Here is a 17,879-nt window from a genome sequence, read left to right as displayed (position 1 = left end):
TCGATATACAATATCCATTGCCGCTTTTAAGGATGAGATTTTATTTTGGAAAAATCAAGGTTTTATCCCAAAGACCATATCAATCAATAATAATAATAATAATAATAATAATAGTAAAAATAAAAACTCTATAAAAGAAAAGGAAAAGGAAAAGGAAAAAGAAAAAGAAAAACCAATAAAAGAAGATAGGAGAAAAGTAAAGAAATTTGAAAAAGAGAAAGAAACAATCAAAGGAGATAAAAAAACTACAGGCAAAGAAAAAGAAAAGGAAGAATTACAAAAAGAAAAACTATTAAAGAGCAAAATAATAAATAATAATAATAATAATAATAATAATAATACTAATAATAATAATAATAATAATAATAATAATAATAATAATAATAATAATAATAATAATAATAATAATAATTCAAAAGACATATTGGATAATGAATGGACAGAAGAAGAAATAAAAAAACTTAATGAGATTAGAAGAAAAACTTTAACTGAAAAAGTAAATATGGATTATTGGGACAGGGTTGCATCTAAAATTGGTACTAAAACTGCGGAGCAATGTCAAGCTAAAGAATCAAGCAAATTCCAAACACCAGCTAAAAAAAAGAAACCATCAGAAACAAAGATTACTTCATCGCCGATATCACTAGGAAAAGCATCACAAATTAATACATTAAAGTTTAAAAGGAAATTAAGAGAAATAAATGAAAAGGTATGAAATCTAAACTATAAATTAATCTCAATGTTACTAATGTTTATTTTCATTTTTTTATAGAATACATTAAAACCAAAAGAAAATCTTTTTAATGCGACACCATTTAAAAAAACTAAAAAGGTATCATATGTCGAACAAGAGGAAGATTCAGATTTTGAAAATTTATTTGACAATAATGATGAAGAAATTGAAGATATTTTTAAAACCACAAATAATAATGTAAGATTTATTTTATTTTAAAAATATTTAAATTTTTTATTAATACTTTTGTTTTAAAAACAAAACAGAATCTGAAAAAAGATGATGATGATGATGATTCAAAAAAGATTGATAAAATTCATTGGGACCGTTATATTAACATGAATGGAAATGTAAGTAGTTGATAATTAATATTAATATATATAAAAAGGGGCAAAATTTTAATTTTTTATTTTTTTAAATCGAATAGAAAAAACCAAAATTTTTAAAAACTAAAAATAATAATAACAATAACAATAATAATAATAATAATAATATAATGAATAAACTATTAGCAAAAGAAGAAAATCAAAAATCTACCAAAATTATTGAAAAAATTACAAATCAGTTAGACGAAAAACAACAAGAGGATGGTGAAGAAGAAAGTATAGATTATTATTTCACAGATTCCGAAAGTGATGAAGAATTAGATAGTATATTTTGTTAATCTCAATAATGTGTATCACTTTATAAATACTTAAGAATCAAAAATAAAAGAAAAAAATTGTTTTTTTTATTTAAATAAAGTTTTATTTAAAAATAATATTGCAATTTATTAAACCAAAAACCAGCGCTTTTTTTTTTTTTTTTTTTTTAAATTTTTTTTTATTTTTTCAAAATTTTTTTTTTTTATAAATTTTATTCATTTTAACAAATTAAAATTCATATTTATTTTTAATAATTTTAATCGTTCATATTTCATTTTTTTGTACATAAAATATAGTTTACTATGACAAGTGAACAACAATCATATTATGAACTAAGACAGCCACCATCCGATGGTATATCCTCTGTAAATTTTTGTCCATATTCTGTAAATCTATTAGTAACTTCTTGGGATAATGTAAGTAAAAACAATATTTTACTATTATTATTATAAACATATAAAACTAGTTTTATTAATATATTTTATAGACTGTTAGATGTTATGATACACAAAATAATGTACAGAAATGGCAATATACACACAAAGGACCAGTTTTGGATGGTTGCTTCCCAGAAAAAACAAAAATATATTCATCAGATATTTTTGGTGGAATTAAACAATATGATCCGGTAAGCGGGGTTGAAAAAGAGATTGGAACACATAAAAAAGGAGTAAAATCAATTGTATATAATATAACGACACAACAACTATATTCAGGTAGCTGGGATCAACATTTAAAAGTATGGGATACACGTAGCGATACACCAGAAATCAGTTCACACAATTTAGAATCAAAAGTTTATACCATGGATTGTTCATCCATTAGCAATATGTTAGTTGTGGGTACAGCTGATAAATATATAACAATTTTTGATATTCGTAAAATGGATATGCCACTACAAAAAAGAGAATCCTCAATCAAATATCAAACTAGATGTATAAGATGTTTTACCGATGGTAAAGGGTATGCCTTGGCCTCAGTTGAAGGTCGTATCGCTATGGAATATTTTGATCCTTCTCCTGCTGCCCAATCTAAAAAATATGCATTCAAATGTCATCGTCCAAATGAAGGTGGTGTGGATGTTGTCTATCCTGTAAATTGTATTGCCTTTAATCCCATCTATGGTACATTTGCAACTGGTGGTTGTGATAAAAATGTTTTCTTTTGGGATGGTGCCAATCGTAAACGTTTACACTTTTTAAAAACTTATCCAACTTCAATTTCATCAATGTCTTTTAATTCTGACGGTAATATTTTAGCTGTTGCTTCATCATATACTTTTGAAGAGGGCGAGAAAGAGTAAGTAATTTTATTTTATTTTTTTATATTAATTTGTTTTTTTATCTATAAAAGAGTTTAGATTTTTTTATTACTATTTATTTTATACAAATAATTATTATTTATTATTTTATTGTTATATATAACACCATATATCATTATATGCAATTATCTTTTAGATTCAAACATTTATAAAACTAATTATTCTTTCAATTTTAATAATACAAAAACTAATATTTTTTTTACTTTATTTGTATATAGCCACCCACCAGACCAAATTTTTATTCACCACATAAACGAAAATAAAATTAAACCTTTTGAAAAGCCACCTCAAAAATAAAAGTTATAAATAAAATAAAAACACTTTTTTTTTTTACAATCTCTTAAATTATACACAACACAAATTTTTAAAAATAATAAAAAAAATAAAATAAAAAATTTTTAGAGATAAAAAATAATCTTTTATAATTAGGATTAATGTTATTATTTTTTAAACTGTTAGATCCTATAGTTTATTTATAATTTAAACTATTTTTTTTTTTTCTTTTTTTTTATAATTCACAATAGTATTTAAATAATTTCATTATTGGTTGTTATTTTAACTTTATAGAATAAACAAAACAAATAATTAAATTATTTATAGTTTTTTAAAAAAAATGAAATTAAATACTTTTTTTTTAATAATAATATTTATTAAATTGGTAAACTCAAACGAATATATATATGGCGCAGATAATAAAAATGATATTAAAGTTATAGACCCTTTTAATTATGACTCAAGGGAAAATATTATTTTTAAAAGAATTATAGACAATACTCACTTAGATGTGTTTGGAGATGATAATATGAATAACCCTTTTCATGGACTTCAATTCCTTTTAATATGGCAAAACCAGACTGGAAGATTATATACATCAAAAAATGATCCGATAATTAAAAACTACTCTTGGTGGGGGTGTATGAACTATTATTTTTCTGTAGTTCCATATTTATCTGCCAATAAATTTAACCTAGTTCCTCATTTAGATTTCAAATTCACTTTTAAAAACAACTCTTTATTTTGTTCCAAATATGAGGAGTGCGATAAAAGGATGATGAAAATATGGGATGATTATTTCGGAACTATAAGTAAAATTAAAAATAATAATGAAACAAAATCATATTCTGCTGAAGAATTATTATCAAAAATGTGGAGAGGCCATCAAATAGGTGTAGAAATGGGTTCGAAAGCATTTAAACAAATTCATGAAAACTCTTTATCTAAACCAGAAATGATACTCAGTAATGGATGGTTAGCTTTTGTAGAATTCCTATTGACACTAAATTTAAATACAAACAAAACCAATATATTTAGTTTACAAAAATCATTACCTCATAGGGTTTTAAATGATAATGATATATATCCCCCATCAATTAAAGATTTTACCTATGACCAAAAAACCTTTACAAGTATGATATATACTATGCATTATATATCAATTAATAAAACTATTTATAATATAACACTTAAGTTTTTACAAATGGTTTCAAGTAATGAAAATTGCAGATTATTAATCAATAATAATATTAATTCATTTTTGAATTTTCCTTTCAGTTCAATATTAATAGTTTTAATAAAGATAATTACGAACACTTGTTAATTTAACACGATTTAAATTAAAAAATTTATATGAGCATTCAATAAATTATTTTATTACTTTAATATTAGATTATAAATTTAATCTAATTTTACAAAAAAAAAAATTATAATCGATTATCTTTTACAACAAAGTAAAAGAGTACTATTTACAGTTTTGTATTATTATGTTGATTTTAAATAAATAAATTAGGTGAGTTGTATATATATTTATGGTAAGGTGTTCATTCTTGATGATGGTGGTGGCTTACGAGTTTTCCACCAGAAAACGACTCTTCCATGACGAATTCTTTTATTGATAAAGAATCCAGCCCCTCCTGCGATAAGAACTGCACCACCTGCTACAGTTGCTGAAATGATAATTGTATTTTTGTTACTCTTATTTACCTCTTCTAAGCTTGGGTCAATACCACCATAGGTAGTATAACCTGTGGCTGTGGTTGTTGCGGTTGTAGTGGCTGTTGTAGTGGCTGTTGTAGTGGCTGTTGTAGTACCTGAAGTGGCCGAACCAGATGTTCCAGGGTTTGAACCACCTGTTGTCAAAAAAACTGTAGTTGTTGCTGTAGTTGTTGCTGTAGTAGTTGCTGTAGTAGTTGCTGTTGTGGTTACTGTGGTTGTAAAAATTGGTGGGTAGTATCCAGTTGGTGACTTTGTTGGTTTTGGTTTATAATTATTTAATAAGACACCAAAATTGGTAAAATGTGGGGTATTTACCAAAATTGTATTTCTTGATGTTAAAGTGAGTGTACCCGAAGCTTCGCAAACCCATTGATTGTTTTGAGTATTGATATAGTATAAACAATAATTATTTAAATCCAAATTTTGTGCACCTGGTATTTTTAATTCAAAAGTAACTGGAATATTAAAAATTGGACTAAGGATATTTTCTAGTGAAACGTCGAAAATCATTGATACAGCAGCTTCTCTAAATAAAGAAATTTCGTTTTCTATTCCCCAAATGGAATCTCCATCAACTGAATCCAAGTATGAATCTTCAGAGTAGGTAATTTGTAAATTTTTTAAAGCTCCACCAGGAATATAACCACTTGGAAGATTAACATAACCGTATATATCTAAAGCATTTAAAGCACTATTTTTATAAACTATTGGTACTGTAATATCCTTTAATGAATGAACTGGCGAAATAGATAACTCTGGTCTATATATTGTTGGTGCTAACTAAAAATTTTTTAAAAAAATTAATATAAATATATCTTGAAAACTATGTTTCTTTTTTATCGACTTACATTTGCAGTACAATTTATACCAGGAGCACAGCAATCATACTTATTTAAATGACATGATCCATCACCACATTGGAAATAATCAAATGGACAACCGTAGTATGATGTACCTGGTTGTGTGCAAGTTACTGTATTACAATCTATATCCTGGCAACTTTCTATATCTGAGTGACAACCATCTAAACAACGAATTTCACCAACTTGACATTTTGGTAATGGAGATGATGGACAATTTGATAAACTTGAAGCACACTGACCATTTGGACAAACCACACCAACACAACTTTCAAGTCTTAAAACGATCATTTTATCATCACACATATATTGATAAGTTGAAGTTGAGCCATCCACAAGGATTGGAGTTGGAGTTAGACCATTACAAACAATATTGTCGGCTGATGATTGAACAAAAACCAAATTTGTACTAAGTATACCATCTAAGAGAGAGATATCGATGGAGGTGTGTAATTTCAATCCATTTAGTACATTTAAACTTGCATCAACTCCAATCGAGAGACGATTTGGAAGTTTTAAATTAACCAAATCAAATACCAAGTTATTTATAGTAAGATCTACATTTGAAACCAACAAGTCATTAAAAGTGTTTGATGCAATATCAAAGACATTACTTAATGATAAAAGACCACCTTCTAATTCCATTAAACCCTTTGTACTTGATAAAAAAGAAATTGAGTTTGTAATTTTTAAAGTTGAATCTTTTAATAAAAGTTGACCAGACTCTACCAATAAACTTTTTATATTCAAACCCAATTGAGTGATTTTATTGACTTGATTTGGTATTCTTAAAGAGCCAATAGATTTAATTAAGCCACCAAGTGATTGTAACTGATTATTTAATTTGTAAACGATATTGGACGAATTTCCAACTGAAAGAACAGCACTAGCTCCTAATTTTAAAATACCACTACCACTTGAAAATGTTTGAATTGGCTCGATCGATGTAGAAAGAAGGTCTAGAACCCCATTAACAAGAAGAACCTGACCGGCTGTTGGAAGAGAAATTTGTGAATTTAATAATGTACCATTAACAATTGATACTAAACTATTAGATAAGGTTATAACACTATTAACTGAACTAATAAGAGGTATGTTTAGTGCTTTATCTAATTTTAATTGTGAATTATTAATATTTAAATTTTGAAGTGTTGACGATGCTATACCCAAAACATTGGATAAATTATCTAAATTTAATGTATTTAATAAAATATCGGGTATGTCTATAGCTGATGCAGAGTTTTTAACTGAAAGAGTCGATATTGAAACATTTGTTCCAATTGAAAGTAAATTTGAAGCAGTATTTCCAAAATTGACAGTAACCCTATCAATACTTGAAACGATATTTTGACCAATATTTAATGTAAATTGAGTGGCTTTAATGTTAAGCTTTGGTAGCTCCAACCCTTCGTAACCCATCTCGGTGATTTTAGTATTTAAAACTCCGGCCTCAACAGAGAGTGAAGAATTACCACTTGAGTCCATGAAAAACAATGAGAGACCTAGATTTACTGGAGTTGTTGTTAAAAATTGAATTGATGCTCCATTCTTTATTGTAAATTTGCAACCAACATTAAGGACAAATCCACTTTCTATTACCAAAACACCACCTAATAATTCGACCTCGGAATTACAATTAAATAAATTTGTGACGGTTAAAACACTATTTACAACCTGGACTAAATTACCTGAAGTAGATAAATCTGAAAAGATTTGAGCTACCGAGACGAGCAATGGCCCTTCCAAAATACAAATTAAATTACCAATAATACATAAAGATTCTGATAAATTTATTGATAAAACTAAAATTAACAATATTATCAATATATTTTTATTATTTATCATTTTTTTCTAATTTTGTTATATTTATATCATTATATTTATTATTTTAACTTTTGTACAATTATTTTTTAATTTGAAATAATAAAGAAAATATTAACAATATAAATTTTTATATTCTATAAAACTATTTTGAGTAAGAAAAAAAAAACTAATTAATAAAATGTATTTAAATTTAAATTAATAAAAAACGAGTTTTTAAAATTTAAAAAAAAAATTGATTACATTAATGGTTATTTTTTTTTATTTATTTTGGTGCTGTGTTATTGTTGTATATACTTTTTATTTTTATTTTTATTTTTCTGTGTTGATGATTAATGATTTTATTTTTTTATTTTTTTTTTGTATTGATGATTAATGATTAATGATTTTGTTTGTGTAAAAGATTATTTGGTGATGAAAATCTTTACATTCACACACATCAACAGGCACATTTTTCATCACATAACACACAAAAAAAAAAGAGAAAAATAAAAAAATAAAAAAAAATAAAAAAAAATAAAATAAACACACAAAATAAATTTATCATACATACACAATATTTTTATCTATAAAATAGAATAATAAATTATTACTATTTATTATTTTAAATAATAATTATTTTTAAAAAAAAAAAAAATTTATTTAAGAAAAAAAAAAAAAAATTATTAACATATTAATATTTTACTATTATTTTATTATTTTTATTTTTTTATTACTATCGCTACTATATTAGTATTATTATTATCACTATTTTATATTATTATAAAAATAGAGAAAAAAATTTTGATATGATTATCTCTATCTCTTTGGTTGAAATAATAGTAAAAATAGCAATAAAAAAAAAAAAAATAGACAAATTGGTGCCAGTATGACGATATTATATTGAGTATGTGAATATATAACGATGTTTATGTTAATATTGGTTATTAAAAAAAAAAAAAAAATTATTTGGTTTGATTTAAATAAAAAAACAAAATGAAAAAAAAATTTTAAAATCAAAATTTAATTTAATTTAAAAAATAAAAAGTAATTTTGGTATTTTTAATAATGTTACCATATTTGAGACAATTATAACTTTTTTTTCTTAAAAATATAATTTTATTTTAAAATTGCTTTAAATGTAAATACTGTGGTGAATAATAGATATATAAAAATAACCACTTTGGATAAAACAGTTTGTATTGTCATTGTTTAAAACTTTTAACATGAGAAATATTTATGTATTTTAGGATGGTTATAAATTAAGTCAAATGAGGTGTGTGAGTTAAGATGGTGGTGGTGGTGGTGTTAAAATTGAGTGGGGTGGTTGATGTTAACTTTTTTTAATACATGTTACATATAAATCTTAATTTTTTTTTTTAAACGATAAAAATATTATTTATGATTATAAACACTATTCAATAATACATCTTGATGACCAACTTACTCCAACTATCTAATGTAGAATATTATAAAATAATAAATACCAATTTAAACTTGAAAAAATAAATATAGTAATATAATTATAAAAAGAAAAAAATGTTTATATTTTCGAAAATATAAATATAGAGAAATTTAAATACGTATTTTTAAAATAAAAAAATGGAAAAGAAAAAAAAATAAAAAAATCGCAAAGAGTGCGTTCTGGGGTCAAAAAAAAAAAAAATTAATTAATTAATTAAATAAAAAAAAATATTTTTGATATCAACGTCATTAATTTTTTTTTTTACAAAAAAAAACATTGGCTTTACACAAAGAAAAACAATTCCATAAAATAAAAATAAATTTTATAAAAAAAAAAAGATATTATTTTTTCAAATAATAAAAACAATCATTGTGTGTTTTTAATTAATTTAACACACACACGAAAAAAAACTTTTGAAAGAAAAATAAAAAAACAGATATTTTGATTGATATGTTAAATTTTTATTTTTTTTATTTTTTTTTTAATATGGAAAAATTTTTATATTGTTGTTATATATTTATAATTAATATTATTTTTATTTTATTCAGAGGAAGCAACAGTACTATTATTTGAATCATCTTTGGTGTTGTCATTAAAGTTTATATATTGAACACAATCTGGAGATAATAAATAATTTTTGAAAGATTCTAAAAGAGAATCACGTATTGAAGGAGTTGTATCTGTGGAGAAAACCAAAGAGGATATCTTCAAATCAAAAGATTTAATATTTTTACATTCTTGATCTAAATTTAATTGAATGAACCATTCAAATTCGAAAAAGTCTTTTGATTGAGCTGATCTTGATCTTTGTTTTTTATAATGTCTAATAAATAATTGTTGTTGCTTGCTTTCTGATGATGAGTCTTCTTTTGAAACATCTTTTTTATCATTTTCATTTTCTAGTGTTACATTGTTGTTATTATTATTTATATATTGTGAAATTAAAATTCTCCAACCACCAGCATCCATGAAGGGTATTCCTTTTGCAATGTTCAAAGTGATTTCGATAATAACTGGTGCGATAATAGCTTGATTACAACATTTAAGAATTCTAACCAATTTACTATTATCAGAGCCACAAACTTCATCTAAGAATTTTAATAGCTCTCTCTTGAAATCTGAATCTGGGTCGGTCGACATTGGAATGTATTGCGAGAATTTCTCTTTAACGCTATCTTCTAAGAGTGGTGTTGCATCGTCAATATTTGAATCTTGATCTTGAATTTTGGCTAATGAAAGTAAAACATTAAAGATATCTTGAATCTTATTACCATGGTTAATTGGATTATCGATGCCATCGGCAGATTTGAATGTGAATGAACTTGCTAAACGTGGTAAATCAATACCAACTGAACTTGTAATCAATGTTTTGTTAAATGTCTTTGAAATTTTAATTCTCCAATCTTCATCAACGGTTTCTGGTGCATTATATTTCTTAGCTTTTGAAACTGGTGGTTCACATTTTAGTGAAAGATCGGCTAACTCATCCAATGAAACAGTAGTGATATCTTGGAGTTGAATGAAAAGCTTGGTTGGTTTCATTGTATAATTACGTTGGGTTTGAAGACGTTGAATTTCAACAACAATGCTAAAGATTGAACGAAGTTTTTCGACATTGATGAATTCATTACCATTGCCATCATCGATTGTAGTTGGTGTCTTTTGGTCAATTTGTGAGAGGATGGTACGAAGAATAGAGAAATGTGGTACACATGCACTGTTGATTGATTGGCAAATGGCGGCAAATGGATTGTGTGACTCTGGTTTCAACCAAAGAGTTAATGATTGTTCAAGTTGTTGAATTTTGTTGAGGGTTTCTTTTGGTACAGCGTCCCATGTTTGAGTTAAACGTTTAATATGATGATTAGTAAGAGCATTGTGAATACTAATGGCAGTATTAAAGTTTGCTAAATCTTTACAATTAAGAGCGACATCGACTAAAAGATTGATAATAGCAACTCTTTGATTCTTATCTTCTGTTGAAAGAATTTCACCCATGGCCCATTGAGTCCAAATGGTTGATTTCTTTAAGGCTTGTGATAATGATGGAGCAGTTGAAGGATCGACACTACCTTGCATGAGACGAACCCAATCTGAAAGACGAACATTAGTAAAGAGATCATAGTCGACTAAAGTACATTGTTCAGCTATTTCCACAGCACTTAATTGATCTTTGCTACCAGCAGAAAGGAAGGTTTCAGAGAATGAAGCAGAACGAGTTCTATTGTGTGGACGTTTTAATCTTAAAAAGTCAAGAGTTGACTTGTGATTAAGACGTGAGCTTAATTGAGATTCGAGATGTGGGAAACCCTTTAAGATTTTCTTTGATAACTCTTTATCTTCTCTCATTTCTTTGTAGCAATAATCTACCCAAAGTTTAACAGCTTCACTAATACAGTTGGCTTTCTTGGATGAACGTTGCTTTTTCCATTTCTTTTTAGTTTCGGTATCGTGGTTCTCTTTGTATAAAGCAATTAATTTATCTACCAATTCTGATGGTTGGATGAAATAGAGATGGGTGATGAAGAATGTGAGTGAGAAATACTTTTCATTGTATGGATAGTAGTAATCTGTAGCTTTTTCGATGAGTTTGTCAATTGAACCTTCCGAGATAATCATTTTACCATCAGAATTCTTATATTTAATATCTGGTTCGTTGGTTTTTTCAAATAAAAATACATAGTTGTCAATGATTAAACGAAGAGTTTCTTCACTGATTGATTTAAATTGGTTCTTTAATTTTGGATCTGTTGAACGGAAGAATTGTGGTCCAAAAGCAGCGGCAATGGTTGAAATAGCTTGAGCACGATTAACAACTGGGTTATTATTGATATATTTTGAAGTGAAAAAGGTGACCAAAATTTGTAATAATGAACGACGAAGTTGTGAGAGGGAATTGATTAAATACTTGATATCATTCAACTTAACTTGTTGATTTGTGATGTCGTGGACTTCGACTAAATCATTAAAGAATTTACTATTGAAAAGTGGTTGTGGTAATTCTGCAAAGAATAAAATTAATAAACCTGCAACAATTCTTGGGTCATTAATAATTGAGAAATCAACTCTATCGAAATCTGATTTTCTTCTGTATTCTTTAACTGCTGGTTCATTTTCTGCACCGCTGAAAATAGCATTAACATCTAAATTATTTGAGTTTGATAAAACTGTAATAGTTTGTGTAAGAATTGCTGGTAAATCACCGTCATTTGATAAAACTAATTGTGTTAACTTGACTCCATAAATTCCTAAAAATTATAAAAAATAAATAATTATTAGATATTATCTTTTTAAAAAACCATTTAATTAAATTTATGATACTTACTATATGGTGAATATTCTGGTACACCTTTTTTGATATCAGTTGATGATAAATTTTTAGTTAATTGTTTTTTATTTGTTTTTTGTTGTTTCTTTTCTTCCTTATCCTTTTTCTTTTGTGCTGATTTTTCTTGTTTTATACGATCTTTTTCTGATTTTGTAAGTTTAGCTTTTTCCTTCTTTGGTGTGCCGCTAGCTGATGATGCACCTGTTGAAGGTACTTTATTGTTTTCTTTTGAATCCCTAATAAAAGTTTTAGTAACGGTTCTAGTTAAAGTGGCACCAATTGACTTTTTGGCTGGATCTTTCTTTCCAGTTGGTCTATTTAACTTTTCAGAGGATGAAGAGTTTGATGATGTAATACTTGCTGGTGCAGTATTAGTAGCTTGGACTGAAGCACGTTGTGAAGATGGGGATGATGGAGCTGTGGCATGTTGGTTGGAAACTGTAACTGGTGTTTGTTGAGTAGCAACACTACCACTTGTAATATTAGTTGTATTAGTTGTGGTACTATTATCGGCTAATGAAGTAGACTCAACTTTGGTAGTGGTTGTGGTAGTGGCCATAAGAGTGGTATTTGAAGCTTGATCTGGTGATAATGATTCTTGTTGAACAACTGTAGTGCTACTTGTACTTGATACAACTGGAGTAGATTCGTCACCACTACCAACGGCATCATTTCTTGGGGTAGAAACATCGACCTCTAACTCACCAGATTCTTCATCTGACTCGATTTCATCTGACTCTTCATCTGATGATGATGATTCCTCTTCTGATGAATCAGATTCATCATCTTTAATTGGTTGCTCTTGATGTTGTTGTGGTTGTGATATGGAGCTAACTTGTGGTTGTGGTGATGATTGAATACCACCACTGCTGTTAATCTTTGGGATAATTTCACAACTGATGCTTCTTGATCTTCTGTAATCTCTTGGAGTTTGTTTATCAAAATCATCGACAACTGCAATAGTTTCACCACCAAATTTAATTTCTAATTGATTGGCTTGTAATGATTCATTGGTAGTTGATGTGGAAATAGAATTTGGTAAAATTACATTTGCTGTTGTATTAGTAATTGTAGTTTCAACTTTAACGTTATTATCATTAACTGTATGGGTAGTGGTGGTTGTGGTTGTGGTGGTTATTTTTGTGCCAAAATCTTCAGCGGTGACTGGTGGTGAAGAAATGGATGGTGATAAAGATTCTTTTGGTGAGGTTGGGGAAGAGGAATCTGATGGTGTAATTGAATCTAAATGGGATGCTGTTGGAGTAGTTGGTGGTTTTAATAAAAGATCACTACTTGTCGATTTTCTTAAAATATTTGTGAGATCTATTGTTTGTCTTGCACTACGTCTTGCATTATATCTTTCTGTTTCTACTTGTAATTGAACTGCTTTTTGTTTCCAAAATCCAAAAGCTTCAGTTACATTTTGTTCGTCCCATTCACCTTTAGTTGTAGCATCTTTAATTAAATCTTCTGGTGGTGGTGGAGGTGCTGGTGCTAATAATGGTATAGGTTGAATCTTTTTTTTAGGTGCTACAACTTGTTGTTTACTCCCAAAATTGGTTGAAATATTTTTTTTCTCAACTGATTTCCAAAAGTTTAATGCTGAAAATGATTCTGAATTTATATCTGCCATTCTACTTTGATATTATTAATATTTTTATTATCTTTATTTCTACTATTACTATTATCCTTTTGTTTTAAAATAAAAAAAATAAAGAAAATTAGTATTGTGTTACTTGTATTATTTGTATTATGAAAAAAAATAAAAAAAATCTAAATACCAAAATTTTTACCTTTTTTTTTAATGTGTATTATTTTTTTTTTTGCTTTTATTTATTATAAAAATACACAAACTCCACACACTTTAATTATATTTTTTTTTTGTTTTTTTTTTTTGTTTTTTAAAAAAAAATAGATAGGATCTGTTTTTTCTTTAATAAAAAAAAAAAATATGTTTTATATTACTATATATATATTATAGTAGTATAATAAATTATATTACAATGGTCTATAAATAAATAAATAATTTAATAAATAAATAAATAAATAAATGAAAAAAAACTATAGAATTATTATTATATATAAATATAAAACACAAAAAAAACAAAAAACAAAAAACAAAAACAATAGACTAAAATAAAATTTTTATTAAAGTTTTATTTTTTTATTAACATATGTTCTATAGGACTGAGTATTGTTATTTATTTATTTATTTTATTGTATTTATAATCCTTTATATATATAAATTTAAATAAAAAAAAAGTTTTTTTTTTTTTTTAAGAATTATTTTTATTTTTTTTTTTTATTTTAATTTTTTTAAAAATTTTTTATACATTTTATTATAAAAAAAGCCATTTTATTTTTTTTTTTTTTTTTTATTTTTTTTTTTTTGAATTTTTATTTTTTTTTTTGAATTTTTTTTTTATTTTTTTTTTTTTTAAAATCATATTATAATAAAAAAAATTTTAAAGTAAAAAAAATATAAATTTATTTATAGCAATATTTATACTATAAAATATGTATATTTTGTTCAGTTGAATCAAATACTATTTAATATTTTTTAAATTTATCACAAATAATTTGATGGTGTTGGATTAAAAAAAAAAAAAAAACGGATTTTTTTCAGTGATTTGGTGGGAAATTTTTTTTTTTTTAATTATTCATCACTAAAACCAAAATATCCAAATAATAACATTATAATTTTTGATGAAAAAAATACAAAATCCAAAAAATAATAATGATTTTTTTTTGGTGATTTATAATAATGATTTTTTTTTTTTATTTATTTTTTTATTTAAAAAAAAATTTGGATTGTTGCAATAATACATAAAAAAAAATAGAATATAAATATAAAAAAAATTAATGAAATGAAGGAGTGATGAGAGTGTTACATTTCATTTTTTTTTTTTCCAAATTATTGTTTTAATTTTGATTGCTGTTTTGAATTGGAATTAAATAATAAGAGTTTTGATTGTTATCATAAACAACTTGTGGTTGGAAAGTTGGTTGAGCAATAATGGTTGGTTGTGGAATGACAACTGTTTGTTGATCAATTGGTTGGGATGATGATTGTTCTGGTGAGGAAACTGAGATACCAGAGAGTGAACAGGTGCATTCAGTATGGATATTTAATAAACCTAAAGTTTTGATGTATCTTGCATATGATTTGAGTGAAATTGCAAAAATGATAAAGAGTAAAATTGAAAAGAGGATATAAAAGATAGTGCTTTGGGTTGCTAATGAAGTTATGCTCAAAATTAACATAGTGAGAGTTAATGAGTAATAAAGGAATGTAGTAATAAAGTGCTATAGTTTTAATTAAAATATTAAAAATTAGTATTATTATAATTTATATTATTGTTGATATATTTTTGTTATTGTTTTTATTATTCATAAGTTTAAATTAAAATTGGATTTTTTTGATTTTTAATTAAGTTATAACTATTGTTATTGTTATTTTAAAAATTTTTTTTTATTCATAATATTATTATGGTTTTATGGTTATTGGTATTATTAATTATATTATATATCTAGGTTATTATTTAATGACTTACAATAATGACGACCCATCTCTTTTTGGTGTATGCGGCAATAAGACCGATAATTGGGGCAACGAAAAGATAGAAATATGGATAAGGAGAGAAGAATAAGAATACAATTTGATAAAGGAATGGGGAGCAAATAGAGTATTGTTGAACTCTAGCACATTCTTTTAATTGACAATGTTCACAACAATTAAGATTAGAGTCGGTAAGACTAGTGTCGATAACTAATACTGGTTCAACATTGATGGATGGTTGTTGATTGCCTGGGTATTGTGAATAGTTTTGTTGTTGTTGTTGTGGGTAAACATAAACATTTGGGTTATATGGTTGTTGTGGTTGTGGTTGTGGTTCTTGAGTTTGAACTGGTGTGTATTGATTATCTGAAGCACCCATTTTTTAAAAAAATTTTAATTTTTATTTCCTACTAAAAAATTATTTATTAAATGATATGTAAAGAGATTTTAAAAAACTAGTAATATAAAAAAAGTACAATATAGAGAAAAGGTTGTGTGTGTAAAAAATTAAAAAAATAAAAAAATAAAAAAAAATTAAAAATTAAAAATTAAAAAAAAAAAAATAAAAAAAATAAAAAAAATAAAAAATTAAAACATTTTTATTTATTTTTTATTTAATTTTTTTTTTTTTTTTTTTTGGTTTATATGTGAATATTTTAATTCTCAATGAAATGATAATAAAACTTGTAATAGACACGTAGCAACCACAATAATATGATTTTTTTTTTTTATTTTTTTTTTATAATTATAAATTTTTGGTTATAACTAATTATAATTATAATATATCTTTTTAAAATAAATTATAATAATATATTTTTTTTTGATTATCTCAATATTATTAAACACACAATTACTCCGCCAAGATATTTTTGATATTTTTTTAATTTATAAAAATTAATAAAAACGATTTTTTTTTTTTTTAATTGGGTAAATTAATCCTAAAATAATAAAATTAAATAATTCAAATAATTATAGTTTATTTGATTTTTGTTTTGATCTTTTTTTATTTTTATTTTTTTTATTTATTTTATTTTATGCAATGTTGTAAAGTAAAAATGTTGGATCACAATAATATTTTAAACAACCATTTGGATATGATGGAATTGATGTTAAAGAGTAATTTCTAGGGCAACGTGGAGGAGGAGAGGCCATACAAATATTTTTATCTTTTGATCTTGGGGCACATTCAAAGAAAATATAACAATGGTTAAAAGAACGAACATAAGTTGCAACTAGACCTTCTACACATCTAATTTCTTGCATCTTTTTTGGGCAGTTATTTGAGTTTGTTAGAGATATAAATAAATATTCTATATTGTAATCTTTAATTGAGCTTTCAATATTTTTATTTGATGAGATTTTTTCATCTTCGCTTTTATATAATTCATTATTTACAGTGAATACTGAGTTACCAGTGTTGATTAAATACTCTAACCAATTCTCTTGAACATTTGTTACATACTTTGAATAGTGATTTTTTAAACAATCAAATTTATTTCTTTCGGTTTCGGGTAGTGTTGGGACTAAAAGATTGTGTGGATTACCCAATGTGAAAAAGGTGGTATCATTTTTTAATGTAAATTCCCTACCTGGGATAGGCATTAATCTGTAAAGATTATATGCTTCAGCCTGATAAACATCGTTTTGGAAATCCAAATTGAGGTCACCTCTAATAATAACATGATAGTCTGGAGCATATCGGAGTTTTCCTTCACTGATAAATGAATCCATTTGAAAAATTTCTGAAACATAGATTTCAGGTTCATCTTTACCAGTATTTAATAATTTAACAAAATAACCCCCACACTTTACTATACCACCTTGACATGTTCTTTTATCTACTCTTACACCATAATACCTGAAATCATCATTACCTTTTATTTTTTTTAAATTTAAAAAAAATAAAAAAATAAAAATTAAAAAACTATAACTATAATATTTTTTCATTCTTTTTTTTTTTTCAAAACAAAGAAATAATATTTATTAATGTATTTATAAAAATTGTTTCATGAATAACACTGTTATTCATTTATTTTAATATTTTTAGAAAATTATTTATTATAAATAAAAATATTATTTTTTATATATGAAAATATTTTCAAAATAAAACAGATTTAAAAAATAAAAAAAAATATGTATGAAAAAATAGATAATATAATTATTTTTAATTACAGATA

General features: G+C 25.2%; 7 protein-coding genes across 7 annotated transcripts; 3 read left to right on the top strand and 4 right to left on the bottom strand.

The window, feature by feature from the left end:
* Positions 1-142: 142 nt before the first annotated feature.
* DICPUDRAFT_156055 (uncharacterized protein) lies at positions 143-1,397 on the top strand (the record flags this gene model as incomplete). The annotated part of the gene is made up of 3 exons (XM_003291405.1): positions 143-709; positions 773-931; positions 1,161-1,397. Coding segments are annotated over 3 exons (963 nt in total), but the record flags the coding sequence as incomplete, so codon positions are not given.
* Positions 1,398-1,679: 282 nt separating this feature from the next.
* On the top strand, positions 1,680-2,995 carry DICPUDRAFT_39021 (WD40 repeat-containing protein; the record flags this gene model as incomplete). Its single annotated transcript, XM_003291404.1, has 3 exons — positions 1,680-1,793; positions 1,865-2,676; positions 2,917-2,995. 3 exons carry the CDS (start codon positions 1,680-1,682, stop codon positions 2,993-2,995), a joined length of 1,005 nt encoding a protein of 334 aa, XP_003291452.1.
* Positions 2,996-3,311: 316 nt separating this feature from the next.
* Positions 3,312-4,295, top strand: DICPUDRAFT_82122 (uncharacterized protein; the record flags this gene model as incomplete). Its single annotated transcript, XM_003291403.1, has 1 exon — positions 3,312-4,295. One exon carries the CDS (start codon positions 3,312-3,314, stop codon positions 4,293-4,295), a length of 984 nt encoding a protein of 327 aa, XP_003291451.1.
* Positions 4,296-4,308: 13 nt separating this feature from the next.
* DICPUDRAFT_95376 (uncharacterized protein) lies at positions 4,309-7,395 on the bottom strand (the record flags this gene model as incomplete). The annotated part of the gene is made up of 2 exons (XM_003291398.1): positions 4,309-5,470; positions 5,539-7,395. 2 exons carry the CDS (start codon positions 7,393-7,395, stop codon positions 4,502-4,504), a joined length of 2,826 nt encoding a protein of 941 aa, XP_003291446.1. The 3' UTR covers positions 4,309-4,501.
* A 2,005-nt stretch (positions 7,396-9,400) lies between these two features.
* On the bottom strand, positions 9,401-13,776 carry DICPUDRAFT_4417 (uncharacterized protein; the record flags this gene model as incomplete). Its single annotated transcript, XM_003291397.1, has 2 exons — positions 9,401-12,063; positions 12,141-13,776. Coding segments are annotated over 2 exons (4,299 nt in total), but the record flags the coding sequence as incomplete, so codon positions are not given.
* A 1,117-nt stretch (positions 13,777-14,893) lies between these two features.
* On the bottom strand, positions 14,894-16,211 carry DICPUDRAFT_99017 (uncharacterized protein). Its single transcript, XM_003291396.1, has 2 exons — positions 15,698-16,211; positions 14,894-15,449 (listed from the first exon to the last, which is right to left on the bottom strand). The coding sequence occupies exons 1-2, from the start codon at positions 16,079-16,081 to the stop codon at positions 15,066-15,068; spliced, it is 768 nt and encodes a 255-aa protein (XP_003291444.1). The 5' UTR covers positions 16,082-16,211; the 3' UTR covers positions 14,894-15,065.
* A 485-nt stretch (positions 16,212-16,696) lies between these two features.
* DICPUDRAFT_92671 (uncharacterized protein) lies at positions 16,697-17,721 on the bottom strand. The gene has a single exon (XM_003291395.1). It carries the CDS (start codon positions 17,647-17,649, stop codon positions 16,735-16,737), a length of 915 nt encoding a protein of 304 aa, XP_003291443.1. The 5' UTR covers positions 17,650-17,721; the 3' UTR covers positions 16,697-16,734.
* Positions 17,722-17,879: the final 158 nt, after the last annotated feature.

The sequence above is a fragment of the Dictyostelium purpureum genome (genome assembly GCF_000190715.1).
Source record: "Dictyostelium purpureum unplaced genomic scaffold DICPUscaffold_277, whole genome shotgun sequence".
Taxonomy (NCBI): Eukaryota; Evosea; class Eumycetozoa; order Dictyosteliales; family Dictyosteliaceae; genus Dictyostelium; species Dictyostelium purpureum.
Note: the sequence above shows the minus strand (reverse complement) of the source record. Positions and strands in the feature narration are given on the sequence as shown.